The sequence below is a fragment of the Rhinolophus hipposideros genome, assembly GCF_964194185.1.
Source record: "Rhinolophus hipposideros genome assembly, chromosome: 8".
Classification (NCBI taxonomy): domain Eukaryota; kingdom Metazoa; phylum Chordata; class Mammalia; order Chiroptera; family Rhinolophidae; genus Rhinolophus; species Rhinolophus hipposideros.
In genome coordinates this window covers 92,177,301-92,203,864 of record NC_138054.1, presented here as the reverse complement: position 1 = coordinate 92,203,864, position 26,564 = coordinate 92,177,301, and the positions used below count along the sequence as shown (strand labels likewise).

General features: G+C 44.1%; 1 protein-coding gene and 1 pseudogene across 5 annotated transcripts in view; both read right to left on the bottom strand.

Moving 5' to 3' along the window:
- Window positions 1-26,564, bottom strand: part of NPHP4 (nephrocystin 4) — a 107,004-nt gene that overhangs the window by 53,469 nt on the left and 26,971 nt on the right. For all 4 annotated transcript variants that reach the window (XM_081057247.1, XM_081057248.1, XM_081057250.1 and 1 more), the window contains 3 exons: window positions 25,733-25,914; window positions 24,876-25,002; window positions 6,990-7,172 (listed from right to left, as the gene is read on the bottom strand). In XM_081057247.1, the coding sequence (XP_080913373.1) occupies window positions 6,990-7,172; window positions 24,876-25,002; window positions 25,733-25,914 (492 nt within the window). The remainder of the gene's footprint in view (window positions 1-6,989; window positions 7,173-24,875; window positions 25,003-25,732; window positions 25,915-26,564) is intronic.
- Window positions 1,356-3,562, bottom strand: LOC308500939 (ATP synthase subunit g, mitochondrial-like; annotated as a pseudogene). Its single transcript has 2 exons — window positions 3,482-3,562; window positions 1,356-1,661 (listed from the first exon to the last, which is right to left on the bottom strand). The product of its transcript is annotated as an ATP synthase subunit g, mitochondrial-like (transcript).

Below are 26,564 nucleotides of genomic sequence, written 5' to 3'. Positions count from 1 at the left end.
ATTCTTCTCCCTTCCTATGTAAGGTTTAGAATCAGCTTGTCTATACCTACAAAAAAAAATTAAAAATCCTGCTTGGATTTTGATTAAAATTGCATTGTCTATTGATCAATTAGGGAAGAATTTCTATCTTTGTTGAGTCTTCAAATCCATAAAGACGTTATGCCTCTCTGCTTATTTAGGTCTTTGATTTCACCAAAGAGAAACCACAATGAGTACAAATGACATGCAGCTAAAGGAATGTTTTATTATATTGTAGTCATCATCCAGATCTGTATATATTTTGTTAGATTTATTTCATTGAGGGAAGGCCTCTGAAATAACACTGTTTTTTTTTAAATTTTGCTTTCTAACTTTTCATTGCTACTATACAGAAGTATGGTTGATTTTTTTTCATATTTGACCCCCTCTTGTATCCTGCAACCTTGATAAACTCAAGGTTTTTTGTAGCTCCCTTGCAGTTTTCTGCGTACACAAGCATGTTGTCTGCATGTAGAGACAGTTTTGTTTCTTCCTTTCCAATCCGTATGTCTTTTATTTTCTTTTCTTCCCTTATTGCACTGGCTAGAACTTACAGTACAATGCTGAACGAGATTTTGAATGCTATGAGTGGACATCCTTCACTTGTTCCTGATCTTAAGTGGAAAGCATTCAATTCTTCCTCATTAAGTATGATGTTAAAGGGATTTTGTAGATGCCCTTGATCAGATTGAGGAAATGCTCTTCTACTGCTAACCTGCTCAGCTTTTGTCACAAATGGATGTTAAATTTTGTCAAATGCTTTTTCTGCATCTATTGCTATGATCACATGGTTTTCCTTCTTTAGGCTGTTACTGTGGTGAATTACATTTATTGATTTTCAAAAAGAAAATAGCTTCACATTCCTGGGATAAACCCCTACTTGGTCATGGTGTATTGTTTTTTTCCACATTGTTGGGTTCAATTTGCTAGTATTTTGCTGAGTATTTTTCATCTGTGTGCATGAGGAATACGTGTACACAGTTTTCTTTTACTGGTTCTGACACTAGGGTAATATAGGTCTCATTATATGAATTGGGAATTGTTCCTATCTCTGTTATTTTCTGGAAGAGGTTACATAAAATTGGTATTATTTCTTCTTTAAATGTTTAGTAGACTTCATAGTGAATAGGCCTGGACATTTCTTTTTCAAAAGTTTTTTAACTATGAATTCAATTTCTATAATAATTACAGGACTACTCAGGTTATCTACTTTTGCTTGGGTGATTTTTTTTTTTTTTTTACTTTGACACATTTTATTCAAATACCAGTCTGATCACACATGGTCCAAGTACATTCAAATAATAAACCCCAAAGAAACAGATGTTAACGATTGGTCTTCAAACCTTATAGCCAATGACGCCACGCTTGCCTATGATCTCGCTGACATAAAACCACATCCACGTCTCAGTGGCCACCAAACCATTCAGCGGAGCTTCCTTAACTATGAGCTGTTTGAAGCCACCAGTCTGAGCACTACTGACTATTATTTTCACGCTCTGAACAGCTGTAGGGGTCTCAGCAGGGGTTGGAGGAACCAGCTCAACCTCGGCACAGTGCCAAAATGTGGCCAATCGAGTGAGTCTCCGAGTAAGTCACAGCAGCACTTACCAACACAGGGCCTTCTCTGTGACATTACGGACAAACTAGACCATGGTTCTAAGATGGAAAGTCCGTGGCCTCAAACAGCCAGCCGAATGTCGAGCTTGGGTGATTTTTGATAGTTTGTTGTTTAGGATGAATTGATCCATTTCATCTAAATTGTCAAATTTATGGGCACAGAGTTGTTCATGGTATTCCCTTAATATCCTTTTAATAGCTGCGTGGTCTATAGTGACATCCCTTCTTTCATTTCATATTAGTAGTTGTGTCCTCCTTTTTCCGTCTTGCTAGAGGTTTATCAATTCTATTGATCTTTTCAGAGAATCAGTTTTGGGTTTCACTGGTTTTCTCCATTTTTTCTCTACTGTTTTTCTGTTCTCAATTTCACTGGTTTCTGCTTTTATCTTTATTATTGACTTTTTTCTGCTTGCTTTAGGTTTATTTTGCTCTTCTTTTTCCAGTTTCTAAAGGTGGAAGATTAGATTATTGATTTGAGACCTTTCTGTTGTAATATAAGCACTTAATGCTACAAATTCCCACGTAAGCACATTTTAGCTGCTTCCTACAAATTTTGGTATGTTGTATTTTCATTTTTGTTCAGCTCAAAATATCATCTATTTCTTCCTTTAGGTTTCCACTTTGACTGTGGAATACTTAGAAGTGTATTGTTTCCTTTCCAAATGTTTGTAATTTTTATGTTATCTTTTTTACTGATTTCTACTTTAATTCCATTACGATCACAGAACATACCTTGTATAATTTCAATTCTTTTAAAATTGTCAAAGTTTGTGTTATGACCCGGGATATGGTCTATTTTGGTGAATGTTCCATGTGCACTAGAAAAGAATGTGTATTCTGCTGGTGGTGGGTGGAGTGTTTCATAAATGTCTTTTAGATGCAGATGGTCCGTGACGACGTTCAGCTCTTCTATGTTCTTAGTGATTTTCTATCCATGTGTAACACAGTTTACCCCAAGAGGACTGCAGAAGCCTCAGATTACCACTGTGAATTTGTCTATGTCTCCTTTCAGTTCTAGTAGTTTCGGCTTGGTGTGTTTTGAAGCTCTGTCAATCTTAGATCGACATATACCCTTTTAGGGTTATATGTCTGCTTGGTGAACTGACTCTTGTCACATGTAATATCTTCTTAACTCCTGGAAATGTCCTTTGCTCCAAAGTCTATTTGGTCCGGTATTAATATGGCCACCCTGGTTATCTTCCTATTAGTGTTTACATGGAATGTTTCCATTCTTTCACTTTGAACCTGCCTGCAATTTCTGTCTTTAAATTGGTGTGTTTAGACTATTTACATTTTATGTAATTATTGGTATTTTTAGATTCAGGACTACCATTTTATTATCTGTTCCTTCTGTTTTTCATTTCTGTTTCCCCTCTCCTGTCTTCTTTTCAATTATTCCATTTTGTCTATCAGGTTTTTCACTATTTCTTTGTATTGTATTTTTAGTGATTGCTCTGGGTTACAATATATATTTGACTTTTCACAAGTCTGCTCACAAATGATAGCTTATTACTTCAAGTGGAATGTAGAAAACATATCACCATATAGGTCTCTTTACTCTCCTTTATATTGTAGTTATGTTACCTATTATACCTAAATACCTTACAAATCCTATCACCTATAATTTTTGCTTCAACCATCAAACATAGTTTAAAGAACTCAAGAGGAGGAGAATACTGTATTAGGTTTATCATTTCTATTGTGCTTTCTTCATTCCTAATGTGCAAGTTTTCAACTGGTATCACTTCTCTTCAGTCTGAAAAAATTCCTTTAACAATTCTTTCAGAGCATGTCTACTAACAATAAATTCCCAGTGTTAGTTCATCTGAGAATGTCTTTGTTTTACCTTGTGGATACGGAATACTGAGTTCTGGAGTCTTTCTGCTACTGCTTTTAAAATGCTGTTGCATTTCCTTCTAGCCTCCATGGTTTCCGCTGAGGAATCCAGAGTCACAGTTACTGTTTCTCTGTAAGTAATGCATAATTTTTCTATGGCTATTTTCAATTATTTTTCTTTGCATTTATTTTTCAGCAGTTTGATTATCATGTGTCTGGGTGTAAATTTCTTTATTTAGCTCTAGGGTCACTGAACCTCTTCAATCTGTAGGTTTATGCCTTTTGCCAAACCTGGGAAGTTTTCAGCCATTATTTCTTCAAATATTTTGTATGCACTATACTCTTTCTCCTCTACTGGGACTCTGGTGACACAGATGTTAGCCTGTGTACTGTCCCACAGGTCCCCTAGACTTCGTCCATTGTCTCCCACCCATGTTTCTCTCTGTGGTTCAGATTGGATAAAGTCTATTGATTTATCTTCAAGTTCACTGACTCTTTCTTCTGTCATCTCCATTTTGATATTGACCCCATTTAGCGAATTTGTTTATTTTGGCGATTTTACTTTTCAGTTCTAAAATTTCAATCTGCTCTTCTTTATCTCTTTGCTGAGACGTTCTATCTTTCCATTTGTTTCAAAAGTGTTCCCTCTTACATAGTGGAGCATTTTTATAATGCCTGCTTTAAAATCTTTGTCTGATAATTCCAACATTTGCATCATCTCACTGCTGTCTTTTCCACACAAGCTGGGATTTTCCTGGTTCTTGGTATGTCAATTAAGTTTAGATTATATTATGGACATTTTGAATATTATATTATGAGACTCTGAGTCATATTTAAATCCTATGAAGAATGTTGATATTTTGTTTACTCAGGAATCAACCCAGTTGGGTTCAGGCCACAGTTTCCAATCAGCCTTCTGTGGGCAGTGGTTTCAATGTCAATTTTATTTTCAAAGCCTGTGCTATGCTTTCAGATTTCTCCTGCATGTGACTCACCCAGGGGGCCACTTTGGGATTGGGTGGCAATCTATCCCACAGGTCAGTTCTCTAAGCCTTTGGTATGCTGTTTAGGGTGAGATTCAGGGGTAGGAGTGCACTTTGGGGGTTAACCCAGAATTTCTAAAACAATTTCATTGAACAGCTTTCTAAGCTCCTTCATCTCCACAACCTCCCTAGTACTTTCCAGTTCCCTGGGGCCCCCGTTTCAATCCTCCAACCAGACCCCACTGTGTTGCACACTTCTGGAGACTATACTTGAATCCAAGGCCAAGCAGTGGCAGGACAGAGTGCTTTTTTTAAAACATTCAGGAGTGTACAAAAGAGCTAAAAAACTCATCTATGATTATTGGAAGTCAACATATAATGTCGAAAATTGATAAACCAAGAAATAGCAGTAGAAGCACAATATTTAGGAAGCAACGTAAATACCGTAAGTCACAGCTAAGAGTTGAAAGTAGCTGCCTCTAGAGATATAATATTTTTGAAAAGACAACGGTTTGCTCAAGGGAAAAAAATACAGGAGTTGTTTAAGAAAGGAAACATAATATAATATACTACCTACTTACCTTCACAGTAAATAACATGGAAATAATCATAACACAAACCCCAAAATTTATTAGCCAAAAATTGTGGGATTTACTCAGTCAAAAATCTGGTCTGTTTATAATATTTATACTTTTCTTTGATGAATATCTGCCACTCGCACTCAACTCTAAGTTCCAGGGGGTCAGGGACACCTTTCCTAGAATATGTATGGGTGCTCAATAAAAACTCATTAAATGAATGAATCAGATAAAGAATTAACTGGGGAAGGGGCACAGAATAAGCACGCCTTGGTTTCCAACCTATCCGACTTGGTAGATGATGGCACTGTTATATAAGGTAAGAAATACTGGAAGATGCAAACTAGAGCTTTTAGAGTGTGCAGAGTCACTCGAGTTTGTGACCAGTTTTAGTTCACAATTTAATTCACCACTGTTTAGAGTAGTGGTCCTCAGCTAGGGGCACTTTTGCCCGACGGGAGACATTTGGCAATGAATACTGACATTGTGATCTGTCACAACTCGGGGCGAGGGGGGGGGGGTGCTACTGACATCTAGTGGGTAAGCCCAGGGCTGCTGCTGACCTCCCCAGGACAGCCTCACAGCAAAGAATTTTCTGGCCCAAAATGTCAACAGTGCTTGCTGATGATGAGAAACTCTGATTAGAAGTGACCATCCTTGTGAAGAATGACAGTATTTGACTATGTGTGTCCTTCAGGCAATCAAACCTTCAAAGGCTTATGCCCCAATATCATTTACATACCTAAAAAAATGAATGAAATGTAGTGGCCTGGGAATCATAAAATTAATCATAATTTATTATGATTAGATCATATTTATTTAACAAAATTAAATAAATACTTAGAGATATACATAGATGGACAGAGAGAGAATGAATGAAAGACTGGTAATGGCTGTAGGCTTTCTACTGGCAATTTTATTACAAGGGCTCAAACCAGACCATGTGGGAATGCAGCAAAATGTGGTCCCATCACGAGACATTCTACATAATAAGAAAAGCTGCACGATCAGCTGCTCCCTTATTCAGGTCCCCAACGCATTGTCCAAATCATAAATAGCAACACTGAAAACAATGTCCATTGCTAGAGTCAGCACACAAGTGACATGCTGAAGTAACAGGTATGGTCCCTTTACCTAAGAAAAATGAGACAACTGAGTCCGAACATGTTCCTGTTTGCCTGCTGAGATAGGCCGGGCATATTTCAGGGATGGAAGCAGTAGAATCAAACCACATACATAGACAGAAACTCTGCCCCGACACATCAGACACATCGAGGACTACAGATATCAGCAGGGCACAGGCATCACACGGAGTCAGTGGCACCCTGGGTCACCGCTACACATCCTGCAAGGCCACCAGCAACACTTCAACTGGCCCTGCCCCACCTTTCTTTGCTTTCTGGACGGGGGTTCAGAGAACATTCCATTTCAAAAGTGGATTTTTTAAAATCCTGCTGTGGCCCCACCTCTCTGCACACAGCTGGAGAGAGCCCAGGTCCAGCGGGCATGAGTGACAAGTCACAAAGATGGGCCAGGGCTGGACGCTGACCACCTGACTCCCTCCACAGCACTCAGGCCACACAAGGCCCATCCTCCAGTGCACCAAATGTTTCAAGAGCCCTTTTTAAAAGACACATCAGCACAGAAGTGGATCTCATTGCTAAGTGTGGACACATAAGAGTCACAGGCCCTGCAGGTCACCAGGAGAGACTGACACGTGAACAGGGATGTTATAAGACCCGAAATAAAGCTGGTCTCTGTGAGTTCCCAGCTAAACGTGTGACTCAGCAATCACACATATTTTAAGGGCAGATCCGTGACATGAACAAATTCTGCTCATGAGACATCTGTAAACACATCTGTCAACTGGTGAAAGCATATAAACTTTTCTACAGTGTATGAACATGCCGGATACTCCCGGCACAACAATCATACTTAGGAACTCTGAACAACTTACCTCTGCGGAGCTCGAGCTGGCTGGGGGCACCTTGTAGACCAGACAGCGCGAGGGGTTGGGCCGGATCCCCCCCTGCAGAGGTAACACCACCTTCCCAGAGCTGGCTTCCAGCGGCGGGCTCCAAACGGCCCAGCGAACCATGTGCATACAGGCCAAGCTGGACGAGGAGGGGACGGGAGCTGCCTAGAACGGAAACAAAGCACAGGAGGGCGTGCGTTATCATCAAACCTACCCGGTCAGGAATCCATGGTGCTTTCATCATGAAGTATAACTGGAGAGGAGGGCGGTGAGGCAGGCGACCATCACTTGCATTTTACAAAAACAGGACAGCATCGCACTGATGGCACAAGGCACAAGGTAGCTGGCCTCCCGATCCGACTCCCCACTGGCTTAGCTGCACCCCTCCCCCATACGGAGGATTCTGAACCATGGGGATGACATGGGAGGAAAAACAGCCGGAAGGTGGGAAGTGCCCAAAGGGACCATGAGCACAGCCTCTCACTTCCTAATGCTCTCTTCATGGGGATCAGGGGGGCCCCCGCCCCCGCTGGGATGAGAAAAGCAAAAGAATGGGGTGCACCGTCAGTGTCTCTGGGCAGCAGAGGGTGCATGCAAGGGGCTGCTCCATCCCTCTCGACCACTGGCGGCGTGTCCCCAGGCAGCCCTACCAAGTGCGGGCCGTGGTCACAGGGAGGGCAAACAGCCTGCCAGGAGGGCCCCACATCTGTGGCCCATGCCCTGCCTCCGAGGGTGAAGCACGCCGCCCCAAGGGAGGGGGGCCAGGGGACCCGCTGACTCCGGCTGCGTCAGCACAGGAAGGCATGGCTCCCACAGTGTGGCTGGGCGTCCGACACACCTGCTGATCTGGCTGGACACAGGGAACCGCCTGCCATTGTCACAGCCAGCAGTTGACTGCCCTCAGGTCCAAGGCAGGTGGCCACTCGCACAGAGGACTCGGACACAGGCAGCTCATGGCTGCTCCTGGGCGTGAGTGGGTCCCAATATAGAAAAGGAAACACCTGCTTCACCCAGGCCAGTCTTCCCAGACCGTTCCTTACCGAATGAGGTTATAGCCTGTTCTAGCCTTTATACCCACGTGGGAAACATCCAGAATCAGCATGTGGTTTTGAATTGACCCCGCCTCCCCGAGTCCCCGCTGTAACTGGACCTCAGACCACCTGCAGATCCTTTACTGGAGCCGAAGTTCAGATCACAGGTGAAGCTAGGGCCATATTGCTGCCCGTCATGGGATAGCAGAGATTTGGGTTCCTGTCAATTTCATGAGGAAAAGACCCACGTCCTGGAAGGACAAGCAAAGAATTGGTGAAGTACGAGGCCCCAGTATGTGACCTTGAGCATCTGCCAAAGACAAAGACAGTGTCAGCCTTTGCCCTTCCAGTGGCAGCGGCCACAGTGGACCCAGAAAGAGGTGATTATAGATCCACTGTTTTTAAAAAAAATAAAGGTTTCATAAATGCAGTAGGAAAGCTGGCTGCTAAAGAAACTATAAGGACTCGGCGATACCTGGACTACTTTGTAAACAGTCATCTATAAAAGCCAGGAGGTTATTACGGGATCAAAACAAAATAAAGTACGCATCCAAGTGTTCATGCTGTTTGTGTTCCTTCTGCTTTAATTTTTCAAATTAGGCGATTCTGATACCTAATTTTCCAATTTCACAGTTCCTTGTGGTTTTTACTTCTCAATCAATACGGCTCTCTCCTGTGTGAAATATCTATCCGTTACACACTACCCGCTCTCCCTCCCTTTTGTTTTGAACAGCCCAACAAGAAGAGATGGCTAGTGAGTTATTGATCGCTCCTCCACGAAGACTTCAGTGGGCCAATTAGGGCCTGGTGGCCAATTGTCAGTCTGCATCCTCCCCCAAGCAGCCAGGGTGACACCCGCAGGCACACACCTCCCCAACCAGCCCCTTCCCCAGCTCCTAGGAGAAGGCCAGGCGCGTCCAGCATGCAGGGAGAGTACGAGCGACCCACTATTTGGCCAACGGGACAAAGGTCCTCCTAGGAGGGAATTCCAGTGGCTAAGACCACATCTGGTTCTTTATAATAATGCCTTAACCTGCCAAACTGGGCTTGATTTTCATGCCAACTGAAAAGAAAAGAAAAAAACCACACTGACTTGGTCCCTTTGAGGCTTTTCATTGTAATCCCAAACAATATACAAAAGGCCAAAGGCCTACACCTGGATTAGGAGCCAGGTTTGTCATGGAACAGAAGTGCCACACGACATTAATGAGGCAAAGCACAAACAGAAAACTGACACCTGACCCCTAAGAGCGCTACAACCCAGGGTCCCTGTGGTGAGCTGAATGGTGGCCCCAAAAAGACACGTCCACAGCCTAATCCCTGGACTCTGTGACTGTGGGCTCATTTGGAAAAGGGTCCACACAGACGAAACTGAATTATTCGTAAGTACTAATTGCCTAGGGCGCCCCTAAATCCAACGACAAGTGTCCTAGTAAGAGCAGGACAGAGACAGAGGGAAGGCCACGTGCAGAGGCAGGAAGAGGCTGGAGTGATGGCGGCCACAAGCCAAGGGACGCCGGCAGCCACTAGAAACTGGAAGGGGAAGGAGGGTCCTGCCTAGAGCCTCTGGAGGGAGCATGGCCCTGGCCAGCAGAACTGGGTTGGGAGTTGTGGCCTCCAGAACTGTGCAAGAATAAGTGTCTCTTGTTTTAAGCCCCACTGTTCATGGCAATTTGTTCTGGCAGCCCCAGGATACAGATGAAGTCCCCTTGGCTTCTATCCTCAGACCAATTCGAAACTCACTTAGGGGCAGGAAAAAAACTTCATTTTAATCATGAGATTGATTTTCTTCAGATTTGCAGTGAGAACTTTTCCCTCCTGCCCAGGGCCCGACGCCAGCCGCCTGGGCCCAATCCACAACCACTCTGGGCACTGCAGCCCCAATGCCCAGAAACACACTGCAGAGGTGACAGTGGCACCTACTGAGGCCACCACCAGAGACAGACCAGGCCCAAAGGACAAACCCTGGATAGGGACAACCATCCTGGGGCACTTCGCTGGACACACATGGGGAAAAAAATAACTGGGGTGTCAAAACATCTCCAAATGTCCCCGATATCGCACAGATCACACACAAAAATAAATAAGTTAGCAGATACAAAAAGACACATTACTGATGAAGGGAGGGCAGGGAGGTGTGAGGCCCCAGAAAAGGGCAGCTGAGGCCCCAGCCGGGCACAGGCATGTTCCATATTCACACGTGTCCTTTACGTGCACTGCTCACGTGACCCTCACCACGGCCGGGGACGCCAGCCACCGAGGGCCTGTAGCCGAATGCGGAGGGTGGCACAGCCCATGTGTAGCCAGTGGCTCTGGATACTCAGAGCCGGACACGGGACACAGGCAGAGGCAGGATTCTCCTCAGGTGGCTCGTTTCCTGGCTTCTCCTTAAAAGGACGTTGGGTTCTTGGCCACTGAGGTGAACTGCCTGAACCCCACCGAGGGGAAGAGATAGGAGAGTAACGGGCACCCAGGGTCCCAGCAAAATCACTGGGCAAAGCAGAGGTTCACTCCTTCCAGAAATGGATCCAATATCTGCCGACGCCTTTTCCAGATTAGACACACAGCAGCGTCGGCAGCTGCTGCAGGCTAATTTGCTCCATGCACATTCACAGTGGAAAAGGAAACCTAACAACACGTAATTCAAGTTTCACGTGCCCCTCTATGACACCTGTGCCGCGTCCTTTACAAGCAAAGTAATCATCTGACGGGCAATATTTTCATCCTGTTCTACCGAGTAAAGTAATTATTTTTAAACATGTACATGAGCAATGAAAAACAAAGGAGGATGGTTTAAAAAACTTCTGTAACCAGTATAACTCTTCGTGCTGGCCAAAGGGCTCATAACACTGTGGCCTTCTTTGCACCAAAGGTGCCGACTTGACTGATTGAAAGCAGCAGTGGTGAAAGCCTCGTGCGCCTGGCGCTGTGACCGGCGGAGGGGGCAGCATGTGGGTGCCCCCACCCTTTGGAGGCGGAGTCTGGATCCCCGCAGCCGGTGTCTGGGCTCCCCAGGGCCTGCGCACCTGCTTCCTCTGGAGACCCTGCCCCTTGCCTGGTTCTGCTTCCCCCGTCCGCGAGTGGGTCCTGCAGAGCCTTGCCCACGGGGCTCCGGCGTGGGGGCTGGGCGTCCTTTCCTGCGGGCACTGCCCGTCCTCTCCATGGGGAATTCCATGCCCGGGAACAGTGAGAGTCCAGGGCAGGGATGCATGTGGAGCCAGTCCTCGTCTCGCCACGAGGGCGTCCCCAGGGGCCTTTGGAGAAAGCGGCTCTCCCATTGGGAGTCACCACCCGGGGGAAGCAGTAAACCTGAAACAACCCAAAGCCACAGCCCGCCCGCCCTCCATGGCCCCGAGAAGTCTGGGCACCACAGGACAGAGCAGAGCTACAGACAAAGGCGCATGGGGAAGAGAGGAACAGGCAGGCGGAGGTCGTGGAGGGGACTCAAAGGTACCAGACGTGAAAGAGAAAGTCAACCAGCTGGACTTAAATTCAGGACCTTTTGCTCATCAAAAGACAGTGCTACCATTGGGACAACCATTAAGGACACACAGATGGGCTCTCTGCTTGTTTCTTATAACTGCATATAAACCTGTAATTACCTTAAAATAAAGCTTAATTTAAAAAACAGTGTGTGGCATATGATAAGAGCTATACAAAGTGCTGTTAAAAAATTTTTAAATGACTATCCACACACAAAAAAATTCCTACAATGTTAGAAGATGTAATGGAAAAGAAAATCCCATTTACAATAGCAGCACAAAAATTAAATATCTATGAATAAACTTAATGAGTACTGTCCGACTGTTTAAAATCTACATTTCAAAAATACAAAAGGAAATCACTCTTGAAAGACACAAAAATAGACTGGAACAAATGGAAAGACATCCCTTGTTCTTGGTTAGGACATAACAACATACTTAAGATGTCAAATCTCTCTAAATTAACTTATAAATTTAATGCACTCCAAATAAAAATGCCAATAGGCTTTCTGGAGCTAGACCGGTTGATACTGGAAAACCAAACCAGCAAGGAAAGCTCCACAAGCAAGGAAAGGGGGGCTATAAGGCTCCACCAGGCCTGCCGGGTGGTCCACACACTGCAGAGACTCCTGGCATTGGAACAAACAGAGCAGCCCACAGAGAGAATAAAGGTCTACAGTCAGATACAACTGTAAACAGAGATCGAGTGTGTGATAAAGGGGTGTCTTAAATCACTGTGGCATACGAGGACGTTCTAGTAAGTGGTATTGGGCCAACTGGACAGCCATTGGAAAAGGATAAAATTAGATCCATTCCTCACACGACAAACAAGAGACCTAAACATAAAAGATGAAACTATTCGAGGACTGGGAGAACACAAGGAGGAAGTCCTCTGCATAAGTAAAGAAAGACTTTTTAACTACAACTCAAAACCCAGACGCAACGAAAGACAAGACTGATACATCTGACTACATTACAAAACGTTTTCAAATTACCATGGGCTATAAACTGAATGTTTCTGATGCCCCAAAATTCTTTTTTTTCTTTTTTTCATCAGTTTGGCTCAAATGATTCCCCCAAATTCTTATGTTGAAGCTCTAACTCCCATAATGCCATGGTACTTGAAGGTGGGGTCTCTGGGAGGTGATTAGGGTTAGATGAAGTCATGAGGGTGAGGCCCCACAATGGGATTAGTGACCTTATAAGAAGTAGAGAAAGCGATTTCCCTCTCTACACACACACACACACACACACACACACACACACACACAACCAAGGAAAGGTCATGTGAAGACACAGCCAGAAGGCGGCGTCTACAAGCCAGGAAGCAGGCCCTCACCATTAACCAAATCTGTGTCACCCTGATCTTGGACTGTCCAACCTTCAGAACTGAGAGAAATCAATGTCTGTTGCTAAGTTACCCAGTACATGGTATTTTGTTACAGCAGCCTGAGCTATAAGATACGTGGCCCAAAATGGAGGGGCAGGGAATAAAATGTCAAATGACCAAACTAGGAGAAAATACCCACAGTATACAGCACAGAAAAAGAGCAAATGCCCTTAAAAAATGAAAACTTCTTAACATATGATGAAAAATGGCAAAACTTCCTAGAAAGAGCCAAATACCTCACAAACATGAAAGCATGTTCAACTTCACTTAAAATCAGAGAAACGCAAATGAAAACTATACTGTGACACCATTTCTCACCCATCAGACTAGCAGAGTTCAAAAGCCTGACGATGTAAACTACAGTCAGCCGGAGGGGTAGCCAGCCCCTCATACATTGCCAGTGGGACTAAAATACCACACAGCCCCTCTGGGGAAATCAGACAACATCTAACAAAATGATGTTTGCACCCTTCCTTCCAGCACGTCCACATCTAGGGACTCACCCTGAAGACTCACCTCCCACAATACAAACGTGCTCACACATGAGATCACACAGCTGAGAGAGGAATGCGGAGGCGCCCTGCGGACTGGCAGGTCAGGCCGCGGAGATGTACAAAAACGCCCGTGTGTCACCTGCTCCCTTCGTGCACGAAGGAGAACTAAGAAAACACACACATCGTCACAAACGCAAGCGGGAAGGATGGCTGGGAGCGACAGCACTGGTTCCCACCCAGGCCCGGGGCAGTGGACAGGACAGTGGAAAGGACACGGAGGGTGCGATACTTTTCTCACATCACCTTTCGGAAGAATTCTGATTTTTAAAAGCATATGAGTGTTCTATCTATTTAAAAAATAACATTCTATCAATAAGGATGGGGAGGGGAAATAACTATAAAACTGAACGCAAACAGAAATGCACAGAGTAACCACGCTGAAGGGGCCCAAGCCAGGAGACTTGGGAAAAGCCTCCCTAACGATTCCCTTCGGGCATGGCCACAAACGAACCCCGAACTCTTTGGCATATTTACTCTCGTAGCGGTATGGAGGCAGCAATTCCGACATTATGTGCTCCAGGGCTGGGTGAATGAGTACGTGTGCTGAGGGGCCCGGGAGCCAAGGTTCTCTCTGCGGGAGGAGACACGTACAAACGTGGATGGTGAGGCACGGAGAGCCTGCCAGCATGGGCTAGGATCAAAGGATCCGTGAGAACTCAACTTCTGAGCCATGTGTGCACATGGAGGGGGGTGTGTATGTGTGTGTGTGTGTGTGTGTGTGTGTTTGCATGTGCATACATGTAATTTATGTTTCCACATGTAAAATTTCACGGCTCTGTCCACTGAAGGGGCTTAGACAGACCTAGAGCCCAGGTCTGGATTCTAACACCACCTCCCCTCCGCCCCCACCTCAACAAGAACCAGGATTCATCAAAAACAAGGAAAGTCTGAGAAACTGTCACAGCCCAGAGGAGCCTAAGGAGACATGACGACTAAATGTAATGTGGCGTCCTGATGGGTTCCCAGAACAGAAAAGGACATTAGGTAAGGAAATTTGAATAAAGTACGGGTTTCAGTTAGTAATAATATATCAATATTGGTTCATTAGTCATGACAAATGTACCATACTAATGAGGTTACTACCAGGGGAAACTGGGTGTGGGTATATCTGTACTAGCTTCACAGTTTTTATGTAAGTATAAAACTTGTCTAAAATAAAAAGTCGATTTAGGGAAATGTTGGTTCCAGGGCTGGAACAAAGAAGGTGCAAGATGAGCCTGGAGCAGAAAGTAAGAAAACGCTCAAAAACCAAACAAGATGGAGGATGTCACCTGAAGGGCCTCTGGCCGAATCTGGGACAATTTAAGCAACAAAAAATTAGGGCAGTAAGTTTACAATAGGGACCTGGGGGTCCTCACCAACATGGGCTCAATGGCCAAATCAGTCAGTCAGTCCGGTCATGGGGGGGAAGGGGCGGGTCCTGGACTCAGAATGCTGCATGGAGGGAACGCTGGAGTTGGAGGTCACCCCTCATAAATGCCAGGGGACATTCAGACGGGGAGGAGGTAAATGCATGGCGTAAGGGGTCTCCCCACGGACTGCAGATTAGCTGCAGGCAGGAAACTACTAACTCTGCAGTGGTGACATCACACAACACCTGAGCAGATGATCCAAGTTAGTAAGACAAAGGTGCAGATGGACACGGCAGACCTCCAGGTGTGAGACGCTCACGTACACGACCTCACTTAGCGTTCCCGCCAGGGCTGCATAGCCTGGCTCCATCAGGGAAGACACGTCAGCAAACCAAAATAAAGAGCATTCCACTCAAAGCAGGTTTTAAAGGAGGGGGGATGATACTATTAAAAAAATAAAAGCACAGATGACAAAGAAAGGCAGAGGAACATTTGCAGACTAGAGGAGACCAGAGACGTAGAACCGGACAGGACATATGACCCTGCGCATACCGCGTTTCCCCGAAAATAAGACCTAGCCGACAATCAGCTCTAATGCGTCATTTGGAGCAAAAATTAATATAAGACCCGGTCTTATACTGTATTATATAAGACCCAGTCTTTTGGAGCAAAAATTATATTAATTTTTGCTCCAAAAGATGCATTAGAGCTGACTGTCCAGCTAGGTCTTATTTTGGGGGAAACAGGGTCTGACCCTGTACAGGCCAGAAATGCTGGAAAGGACAGGCTGGATCGATGGGCAGAACTGGAGTACGGATGGGAGACTGAGGTACATTCAACACTGAATGAACTGAGGTTGATCACTGTGCTGTGGTCACATGAGGGAACATCCTTTTTCTCAAGAAATACACACTGAGCATTGAGGGGTCAAGGGCCATGATGTCTGCAACTTATTCTCAACTTGTTCAGAAAGAATGTGTGTGAATCTACACACAACACAGGAAAGGGGGGAGGGAGAAAACATGAACAAGGAGTGCACATTTTAAAAAATGGGGCAAATGTGGACCATGCGTGAGTCTGGAACATCAAGGAATGCATATGAACACACATTCACACCCACCAGAATGGCTAACATTGAAAAGACGGACAACACCAAAAGCTGGGCAGGATGGGGAGCGGCCGTGACTCTCAAACAGCGCTGGTTTCACTCCTTCGGAAGCTGGCACTTTTCAGAAAGACAGCCTACATCTACCTATGACCCAACAACCTGCTCCTGGTATTTACCAAACAGAAATGAAAATATATGTGCACAAAAAGATTTGCCCAAGAACGTTTAGAGCAGCTTTACTCTTTAACTGGAAAAGTCCACCAACAGGAAAATGAAGAAACTCATGTGACTGAAAGACAATGAATATAAACATCAAAGAAGCCCAATGAATTCCGAGTAAGATGAACCCAAAGAGACCCTATATTATAATCAAACTTCCAAAAGACAAAGAGAGACCCTTGAAAGCAACAAGACGGAAGTAAATAGTCACAAGTGAGGGGTCCTCACTCACATCATGAGCAGATTCATCAGAACTTTGGAAGCCAGAGGCAACAGACCGATATACTCACAGTACCAAAAGGAAAAAACTGTCAGCCAAGAATCCTGTATCAGGCAAAACTGTCCTTCAAGAGTGAGGGAGAAATCAAGACATTCCTAGATAAGCAAAAGCTGAGGGAACTCATAGCCCAGCACCAGCCCTGCCCCACAAGAAATGCTTAAGGGAGTCCTGCAAGGTGAAACAAAAGGACACTGGAGAGTAACTCAAAATCATGTCAATAAATAAAGATCTCAATGAAGGTAAACAAAGGGGCAATTATAAAAGCTAATATTGTAACAATATTTTTGTAGTTTGTGACTACACAAAACACGTTTTGTTTTCTACATGGTTTTTAAAAATTAATATATTTAAAGAAAAAAATTTTGGTGCAAAACTAGTATTATCGTAACTTTGGTTTGTAAGTCCAAATCTTGTTTCCTACAATAATTTAAGAGAGTAATACATTTTAAACAATTATTAGTTTATGTTTTAGCACACACACTGTATGAAGATGTAATTTTATGACATCAATAACCAAAAGGAGTGGGGACAGAGCTAGAAAGGAACAAAGTTTTTGTATGTTATTGACATTAAGCCAGTATAAATTCAAATTAGTGTTATAACTTTAGGATGTGCATGCACAATTGGCCATAAAATATACACAAAAGGAAATGAGAAAGGAATTTAAACATTTGATACAAAAAAATCAACTACACACAAAAGACAGTAGTACAAAAAACGAAGGACAAAAAATCTGCAAGGCATACAGAAAACACCACAATGACAGAAGTAAGTCCCTCCTCAACAGTAACTACTTTAAATGCAAATGGGTTAAGCTGTCTAATCAAAAGACGGAGATTGGCAGAATGGATAAAATATGTGATCCAACTACATGCTGCCTATAAGAGACTCTATTTGAGATCCAAAGACACAAACAAGGTGAAAATGAATGGATGGGGGGAAAAAATCCATGCAAATAGTAACCAAAAGAGAGCAGCAGTGGCTACATTAATATCAGACAAAATAGACTTTAAGTCAGAAAAGGTTAAAACAAAGAAGAACATTATGTATCAATAAAAGGCTCAATACAGCAAGAAGATACTATATATAACTACATGTAGTTATATATATATAGTTATATATATAGATAACTATAAACATTTACATACCTAAAGAGACCATCAAAATATATGAAGCAAAAACTGACAGAATTGAAGGGAGAAATATACAGTCCTACAATGGTTGGAGAGTTCAAACCCCACTCACAATGATGGACAAAACAACCAGACAGAAGATAAGTAAGGAAATAGAGAACTTAAACTACACAATAAACCAACTAGTTGATATAACAGACATACACAGAACACTCCACCAAACCGCAAGGGACACATTATTCTCAAGTGCACATGGGACATTTTCTAGGATAGACCACGTATTAGGCAACAAAATTAATCATAAATAGATTTTAAAAGACGGATATTACACGAAGTATCTTCTCTGACCAGGATGAAGTTAGAAATCAGTAACAAAGGCAAACTGGAAAATACATCAAACTGTGGAAATTAAACAACACAATTTTAAACAGCCAGTGTATCAAAGAAGAAATTACAAAGAAAATCAGAAAATACTTAGAAATAGATGAAAACAAAAACACAACATACCAAAACTTACAGGACACAGCAAAAGTGGTGCTAAGGGGGAAATTTATAGCTATAAAAGCTTACATTAAAAAACAAGAAAGATCTCAAATCAACAACCTAATGAAACAACTTAAGGAACCAGAAAAAGAACTAACTAAACTTAAAGCTAGCAAATAATAAAGATTAGAGCAGAGATAAATGAAATAGAGAAGAGAAAACAACAAAGAACTTCAGTAACACCAAAAGTTGGTTCTTCAAAAACATCAACAAAATTGGACTAAGGAAAAAAAGTGAGAAGACTCAAATTACTAAAATCAGAAATGAAAGTGAAAACATTACTACTGATTCTACAGAAATAAAATAAGTATGATAAGAGAGTAATATGACACCAACTAATTAGTACAATTAATTAGTACACCAACTAATGTATGGATACCTAGATGAAATGGACAAATTCCTAGAAACACAAAACCTACCAAGACTAAATCACAAAAAAATAGGAAATCTGATCCGACACATAACTGGTCAGCACACTCAATCAGTAATCAAAAATCTCCCAACAAAGAAATGCCCTAGACCTGATAGTTTCACTGGTGAAGTCTGCCAAACTTTTAAAAAAGAACTAAGACCCATCCTTCTCAAACTTTTCCATAAAAACAAAGAGGAAGGAACACTTCCTAACTCATTCTATGGGGTCAGCATAACTCTGATACCAAAGCCAGACAAAGACACCACAAAGAAACTACAGACCAATATCCTCTATGAATATAAATGCAAAAATACTCAACAAAATACTAACAAAAAGAATTCAGCAGCATACCGTGTTTCATTGAAAATAAGACCTAACTGGAAAATAAGCCCTAGCATGATTTTTCAGGAGGGCATCCCCTGAACATAAGCCCTAATGTGTCTTTTGGAGGAAAATTTAATATAAGACCTGGTCTTATTTTCGGGGAAACACGATATTAAAATGATTATATACCACGACCAAAAGGAGTTTATTCCTGGATGCAAGGATGGTTCAACATATGAAACTTGATCAGTGTAATATGCCACATCAACAGAATAAAGGGAAAAAACACATGATCTTCTCAAGTGGTGCAGAAAAAGAATTTGACAAAATTCAACACCCTTTTGTGATAAAAACAATCAACAAATTAGGACTAAAAGGAAACTACCTCAACATAATAAAAGCAATATATGAAAAACCCACATGCAAATATCATACTCAGTGAAAGACTAAAAGCTCTTCCTCTCAGGTAAGGAAGAAAGTAAGCATGCCACTTTCACCACTTCTATTCGTCATGGTACTGGAAGAATTAACTCAACCAAAGAGGTGAAAGACTTAACTTATACAATGGAAACTACAGATATTGCTGAAAGAAATTAAATAAAACACAAATAAATGGAAACACATCCCATGTTCATGGATTGGAAGGCCTCATACTATTAAAATGATGTCAATACTACCCAAAGCAATCTACAGATTCAGTGCAATGCCTATCAAAATCCCAATGATGTATACTGCAGAAATAGGAAAACCCATCCTAAAATTCATATGGAATCTGAAGGGCCACGAATAACCAAACACTCTTGGAAAAGAAGAACAAAACTGGAAGATTCATGCTTCCTGATTTCAAAACTTACTACAAAGCTACAATAATCAAAACAGTGTGGTTTTTGCATAAAGACAGACATATAGACCCATGGAATAGAATAGAGACCCCAGAAATAAACAATCAAATGATTTTCAACAAGGGTATCTACACAATTCAATGAGCAAAGGAGAGTCTTCTCAACAAATGATGCTGGGATAACTGGATCTCCACAAACAAAGAATGAAGTTGGGCCCTTACCTATCACTATATACAAAAATTAACTCAAAATGGATCAAGTACCTAAATATAAGGCCTAAAACAATAAAACTCTTAGAAGAAAATATAGGACCAAGCTTCATGACATTGGATTTGGCAATACGTTCTAGGATATGATGCCAAAAGGCACATGTAACAAAAGAAAAAATTGGATTTCATGAAAATTTTAAAATATTCAAAAGATACTATCAACAGAGTAAAAAGGCAACTCACAGAATGGAAGAAAATATTTGCAAACCATATATCTAGACCTAATAAGAGACTAATATCCAGAATGTATAGAGAACGCCTAAAACTCGATGACAAAGAAACAAAGCAACCTGACTTAAAAAAAAAAAAGAACTTAAATAGACATTTCTCCAAAGAAGATAGCGGAATGGCCAATAAGCACATGAAAAGATGCTCAACATCACTAATCATAATTATCAAAACTACAATGAGATACCCCATCAGGATAGCTAATCAAAAATACTATTAAAAACAAACAAGCAAAACAAACAAACAGTGAGTGTTGACAAGTATGTGGAGAAATTAGAACTCTGTGCACTGTTGGTGGGAATGTAAAATAGTGCAGCTGCTGTGCAAAATGGTATGGTGTTTCCTTAAAAAAGTTAAAAATAGAATTATCGTATGATTCAGTAATTCCACTTCTGGGTGTCACCAAAAAACTGAAAGCACGGTCTTAAACAGATAGTTGTATACCCACGTTCGTATCACCATTATTCACAATGGCTAAAACACGGAAGCAACACAAGTCATCAATGGATGAATGGATAAACAAAATGCGGTGCACTCCTACAATGGAACATTATTCAGCCTTAAGAAGGAAGGGAATGCTCCAATATGCTACAACATGGAAAAACCTCGAGGACGTTATGCTCAGTGAAATAAGCCAGTCACCAAAGGACAAATACTGTGCGATTCCACATACATGGGTCACTGAGAGTAAGACAGAAAGTGTGTGGAGGTTGCCAGGGGCTACGGGCAGGTACACGGGGAGTGAGTGTTTAACAGGCACAGACTTTCAGTTGTACGAGAGGAAAAGAGCTCTGGGGATGGATTAGTGGTCACGGCTGCACAACAATGTGAATGTATTTAATACACTGAACTGGACAGTTAAAACGGGTTAAGATGTTAAGTTTTATGTTATGTGTATTTTACCTCAAGAAAAAAGACATCAAAAACAAGTAAGTCAGAATGCCACTGAGCTATACACTTGAAAATCGGTTTAGGTTATATGAATTGCTCCTCAATAAATACAACATTTTTTAAAAGAAGAATCAAAACAACCATTTTTTAAAATGGAGTGAGTCAATATCTTTCCTAAAACCACAAAGGAAACCCAACGTTGGAACACAGTAAAAGATTCAGCCCCAGGTTCTCCCTTCTTTCCAGCCCCCAGTGTGAAGTGTTCGCATCCACGTGTGACAGTCCACCCCTCCACGGGCCCTGCCTGCTTGGGGACGGGGGTGGGCAAACCCCAGGCTGCAGCAGACACAGCTGTGGCTGATCCGTGCATGGGGCTGCACGGTGACGCGCTGGGACACGCTCTGCGTTCCCGGGGACGAGTCACGGTTATTTCGAAAGATCACCAGAACATCCTCAAGACGTCTTAATTTCCAAGTTCTACGAAGTTTAGGTTTATATAATTTTCAGAATAATTCAAGGCATGGTACTTTTGTTCCAAGTACAGAGATTCAAAACATGGAGCTCTGATGTGTCCTGGGCACCCAGACCAGCTCTTCGCACATGGTAAGCACTCAAATCTGTTGTGTGACCCTGTTTTGTTCAAAGAATAATGGCAAGTACATAAATAATCAATCTTTCCCCCTAGCGATTTGGGAGAGGGTTATTTTGCTGCGTGAGTCCCACAAAAAGACTGTTTTGACTGCTGGCGGTCTGGGTTGCGGGAGGTGGGGGAGGGTCTGCACTTATTTTGACTTTCAAATGCAGCAAAGGACACTGGGTCTGGCTATTTTTACAGCTGCCTTCACTGCAAGTTGCTCTCTTAGGTTCTAGGGAGGTTCTGCTTTATAGACTTGATTCAATCAGAAAAGCGTTTGCAGAGCCCACGCTTGCACAGCTCACAGCATTTCCAAATGGGCTGCACTGTCCCCACATCGTCAAATTTCTGGAAAGGAAGTTCTCTGGATGGAAAGAACTACTTCCTTTGGCTCTCCAAGGACAACCCAAAGACAAATTACAAAGGCTTTGGTCGTTCTGCCTAACTAAAAAGACGCAAACATTGCACAACAGATTAAAAACAAGGAGTGTGCTTGCCTCCTCAAAACTTTTTTCTAGGTTGTTCCTAATACTCCTAATTCCTAATATTGTTCCTAATACTCCTAATTAGGATTGTTCCAAAATACTCAGGACCAAGAAAATCCCCTCAGACTCACGTACCAGGGTACAAACTGTATACACTATGAGCGCAGATGGCCGCTCACGATCTAAACAAACCACTTAAAGATGAACAGTTTCACAAAGCAACCGAGGAGGCCAAGGCTTTAGCTCCTGGTCACAAGGCTGAACAAAGTTACGCAATGGCCGGAAGCCTGGCCCATTTTGGTCCCTCAAGCTTAAGCCATGAAGAAGCAGAGACGTAAGGGGCCAGGTCAGGCCAGCTGCAGAACAGGCCAGCTGCCCAGCTCATGGACGAAGACTTTGTTTAGGAATCATGGTCCACAGAAATGTATATTTTCTGACTTCTCTATTTTTGACAAACACTTAAAGCAATGTACACCCAGGTTGACTGGATAGTGGATGATATTGAGAAATTCATTTTCATTTTTTAGGTGTGAGGATGGTATGACAGTGATGTTTTTCTTTTTAAGCCCCTACGTTTTGGAGATAACATACTGACCTACCCACAGGTGAAATGATGCGATGTCCAGGATAAGCTCTAAACTATTCTGGGAGGAAGGAGGATGGAGAGAAAGAACTGAGACGAAACCCACCATGAGCTGGGAACTTCTGAGGTTGGCGATGGGTACACTGGGTTCCTCAGATGTTTCTCCCTAGCATCACACTGGAAATGTTCCATAGTAAAACAAGTTTTTAAAACGGAATGTACATGCCAAAATGTTTACAGTAATCATGCAATTGTGGTAAGAATTTGCTTCAAAATAAGCAAAATGGGTTGTGGGGGAGGGTTTCAACAACAGGACTGTACACGAAGTTGAAAAGCACTGAAGCTCCATGGGCGGGGGGGGGGGGGGGGGGAGGGAACGTGCATTTTACTATCTCCAGTCTGCTTTTGTTTATATTGAAATTTCTATCATATAAAGTTTTTTTTAAAGGACAGAAAAGGGAGAAAGAAATTTGCAGTTCGGATGCAGTTAGAGATGTTCCACAAGCATGCTGAGTGTGAGCTGCCCCTCCCTGACCTTGCAGGAGGCCCCTGAGAGTTGGGGGGAGGGGGGGCGACGAGAGCCCACACCACCCCTGGCATTGCTGTTTTCTCTGCCAACATCTCAACTTGCTGGTAATGGGGATGTTCGATCAGGTGTCACCCGCTGGTGCCTGACCCCTTTCCTTGTTCCACCCGGCAAGGAATCTGGGTGGAAAATCATTTCACACTGGAACATGTCCTTTCCAGATTACACTGAGGAAAGTATGCTCGAAGACAGTAAGATGGAACCCAGTGTTCTGTGTTAAGATAAACCTCCACATCAAAGAGGATGAGCTATTATTACACAGCCACATTCCAAAAGCTCCGTGAAGCACGCAGAAACCAACCGCCACTGGTGAAGCATTTCAATGAAGAATTATTAAAAAAAATGATAAAGTGTCACCCAAGACATATCAGTTTCAGCATGCGGGCTTTATCATCGCAAATTATAATTAAGGTGTGGAGGGGACATTAGCTAAATGTACGTGAGGAACGGAGGGCTGTGTGGGGCTCCCGCCGAGGTGCCAGGCCCTCCGAAGCCCCACAACCCCCAGAAGACAGCCAGGGTGCGGGACCTGAGCCCACACCTCTTCCCCCGGGCTCAGCGCGCAGCTCCAGACACCCCACAGCCCTGGTGATGGGCCACACCTGGCCCAGAGTGCCTGCCCCACACAGCCAGGTGCATTCATGCACAGTGACGTTTCAGATGACATTTCTGGTAATAAAGGAAAACCAAAGTGACATCAGAATGACGGTGGCTGTGGGTTCCGCCATAATCAGAAAACCTGCCTGGCCACCTAGTGTTCACCTACTAGGACTCAGTCACACCGACCTGCGGTGTGGACGGCGGAGAACTCCGCTCGCTGCTCCCGGAGTAGATGGGAAAATTCAGTGGCCTCTGCGCCCAACACCCCGTTGCCCTTCCCAGGCTCCCCCCGACACCACTCTCAGCCCTTCTGCTCTTCCCTCGGCCACACATCAACACTGGCAGACTGACCACCACGGAAGGTGTCTTATGGACCATTTTCCAATTTATAATTGACTTGTTGATGTCTCCTCTTCCAAACAGAAAAATAAATCTTAAGAACAGCATGACTGGGGTTTTCCAAAGAATCTACATCAATGATGTCCATGCATTATATTTCTTCCAACTGAATCCTATGAATTCTCACTCTTACGTATGCTACAGCCACCTAGCAGGCTCACTGTAAGAAAGCATTCATCACTTGTGCAGATGGAGTCAAGACCTACGATGCTTAATATCAGATGAAAAATGCATTAAAGTGGCCTCGTTTTTCAAAATAATTATCAGTTGGATGCTATCACGATGCGTGCCTACTGAAATCCTTATGACCCTCAGCCAGCAGGATGTACTCTTACCCGGAAGACGGGAAATGATTATAACAAACACTGTCACTAGGAAGAAGTGTTTTCTAGAATCATATTCCACACTTGTTATTCATCTCGCTAATATAATTACGCTGCATTTAATGGGAAAACGTTAATGGCAACTATTAGTTGGTGAGCCCCCCACCAAGTGGGACCTGAACCGACACGGTGGCACTTACGCTGCCATCCACTCCGGAAGGGCTGTTAAACACGTACTCCAGCTGGAAGACGATGGCGAACACAGGGTGACGGACCATCTCGGGGAGTCGGAGGCGGCTTCGCAAAACGAGAGCCTGGCTTCCGGAGCTGGGTCAAGGACACAAAGCGGGGGCCCGTCAGGCAGTGGCTCACACTGCCCATGCCCACCTCTACCACCGGCACGGCAGGCACTGGGCATGGCTATGCAGCAAGTCCCCCTTCTTGGGCAACACCACTGAGCTCGTCTGCGCTTGGGCCCCAAGGTAATTCCCCAAACCAGAGCCTTTTCAGGTGCCACAATCAATACTTTTCCCCAATTGCTAGGGCTTGTGTCAGTCAGCAGGATGGAATGTCCACCTAGGTCTCCAGAAAGGCCCCACCTCCAGGGCCAGCCTCTGCCCAGCTGTCCCTGTGGCGCCCTGAGGAGATGTCTCTGGTAGGCATAGGGATGCCTGGGAGGCATAGGGATGAGCAGAGCAGCAGGACCTAGTGCCCGATGGTTCTCCATTGTATGACAAACAGAGCACAGGGCTCATCTGGAAGAAGGCATGCCAGGGTGCCCACAGACCCTAAGCAGCTGTGGCTGGAGTTAATGTTAACCCCAAAATGGTCACAGCACAGAAACAGGATTTTTCCAACCTCACAACACTGGGGTGTACTCCTAACAGCGGCACCGCAGCCAGAGGAGACAAGGGAGCCAGGGAAGAGCCCCGCCCAGATGGGGGAGTGCACAGCTCACGGGCAAGAAAGACCTCGTGTCGCTTGGGTCCCCGGTGACGTGCCCACTCACACCTCCTGACTCTATGGGGGCCAGTACTCGGGACCCTGGGGAGAATACCTGGCCTTCGAAGAGGAGACAACTTTCCTGCTGAAACTGGCGGAGCGCGTCAAGGCCACCTCCATCTCAGGTACCAGCACCACAACCTGTGGTCTCTGCACGAAGCCCAGACCGTTGTGCACGCCCACGTGCAGGCGCCGCTCCAGGACCTCCAGGGCACCAGCGTCCAGCGGGCTGCCCGCCTAGAGAAAGCACACATCAGACAGAACCGGGTCCTGGGCAGAGGGGAAGGGAGCTCGCCGGCTAAGTTCCCAGCGGAGGGGAGACTGTAACAGCAGTTTCAGACCCTTCCGGATCCCATGGTGCTTAGTGAGAATGAGTCCCAGCTAAGGCCAGGCAAGTCAAGCAGCCTTAGGGCATGTCTTGGGGAGTCTGGGGTTTGCTCACACAGCACGGTCTTCTCAGAGCCGTCACCCAGTGCACCCCCGCAGAGGCCTGGTCACCACACGCCTGCCCTAGGCTTCCAAGGCACGTTCTCAAGAGGCAGCAAACTAGCAGCCAGGGACCTCGGCTCCTCCCACAGGACCCAGGGCTCAGGGTGCAGCCCTGCTCCCCACAGCGGGAGGCAATGACGGAGGCACCTGAGGACAGCAGGCGGGCTTCACCACCTCTGCCCTCTGCAGCTCTCAGACACTTGGGGCAGAACGGGCAGCAGGACGAGGGGGCATATTCAGGCAGTAAGTCAGAAACCAATAAAGACGGAATCTGCCCCAAAGTGATCACAGGATATTAAAGTGTTTCATCTTAACAAAAAACTGTGCAGGCACTCTAACAAATGAGCAAAGACTTTCCTCCGGGCTATTCCTGTTTATTAAATTATGTGATCGTTGCA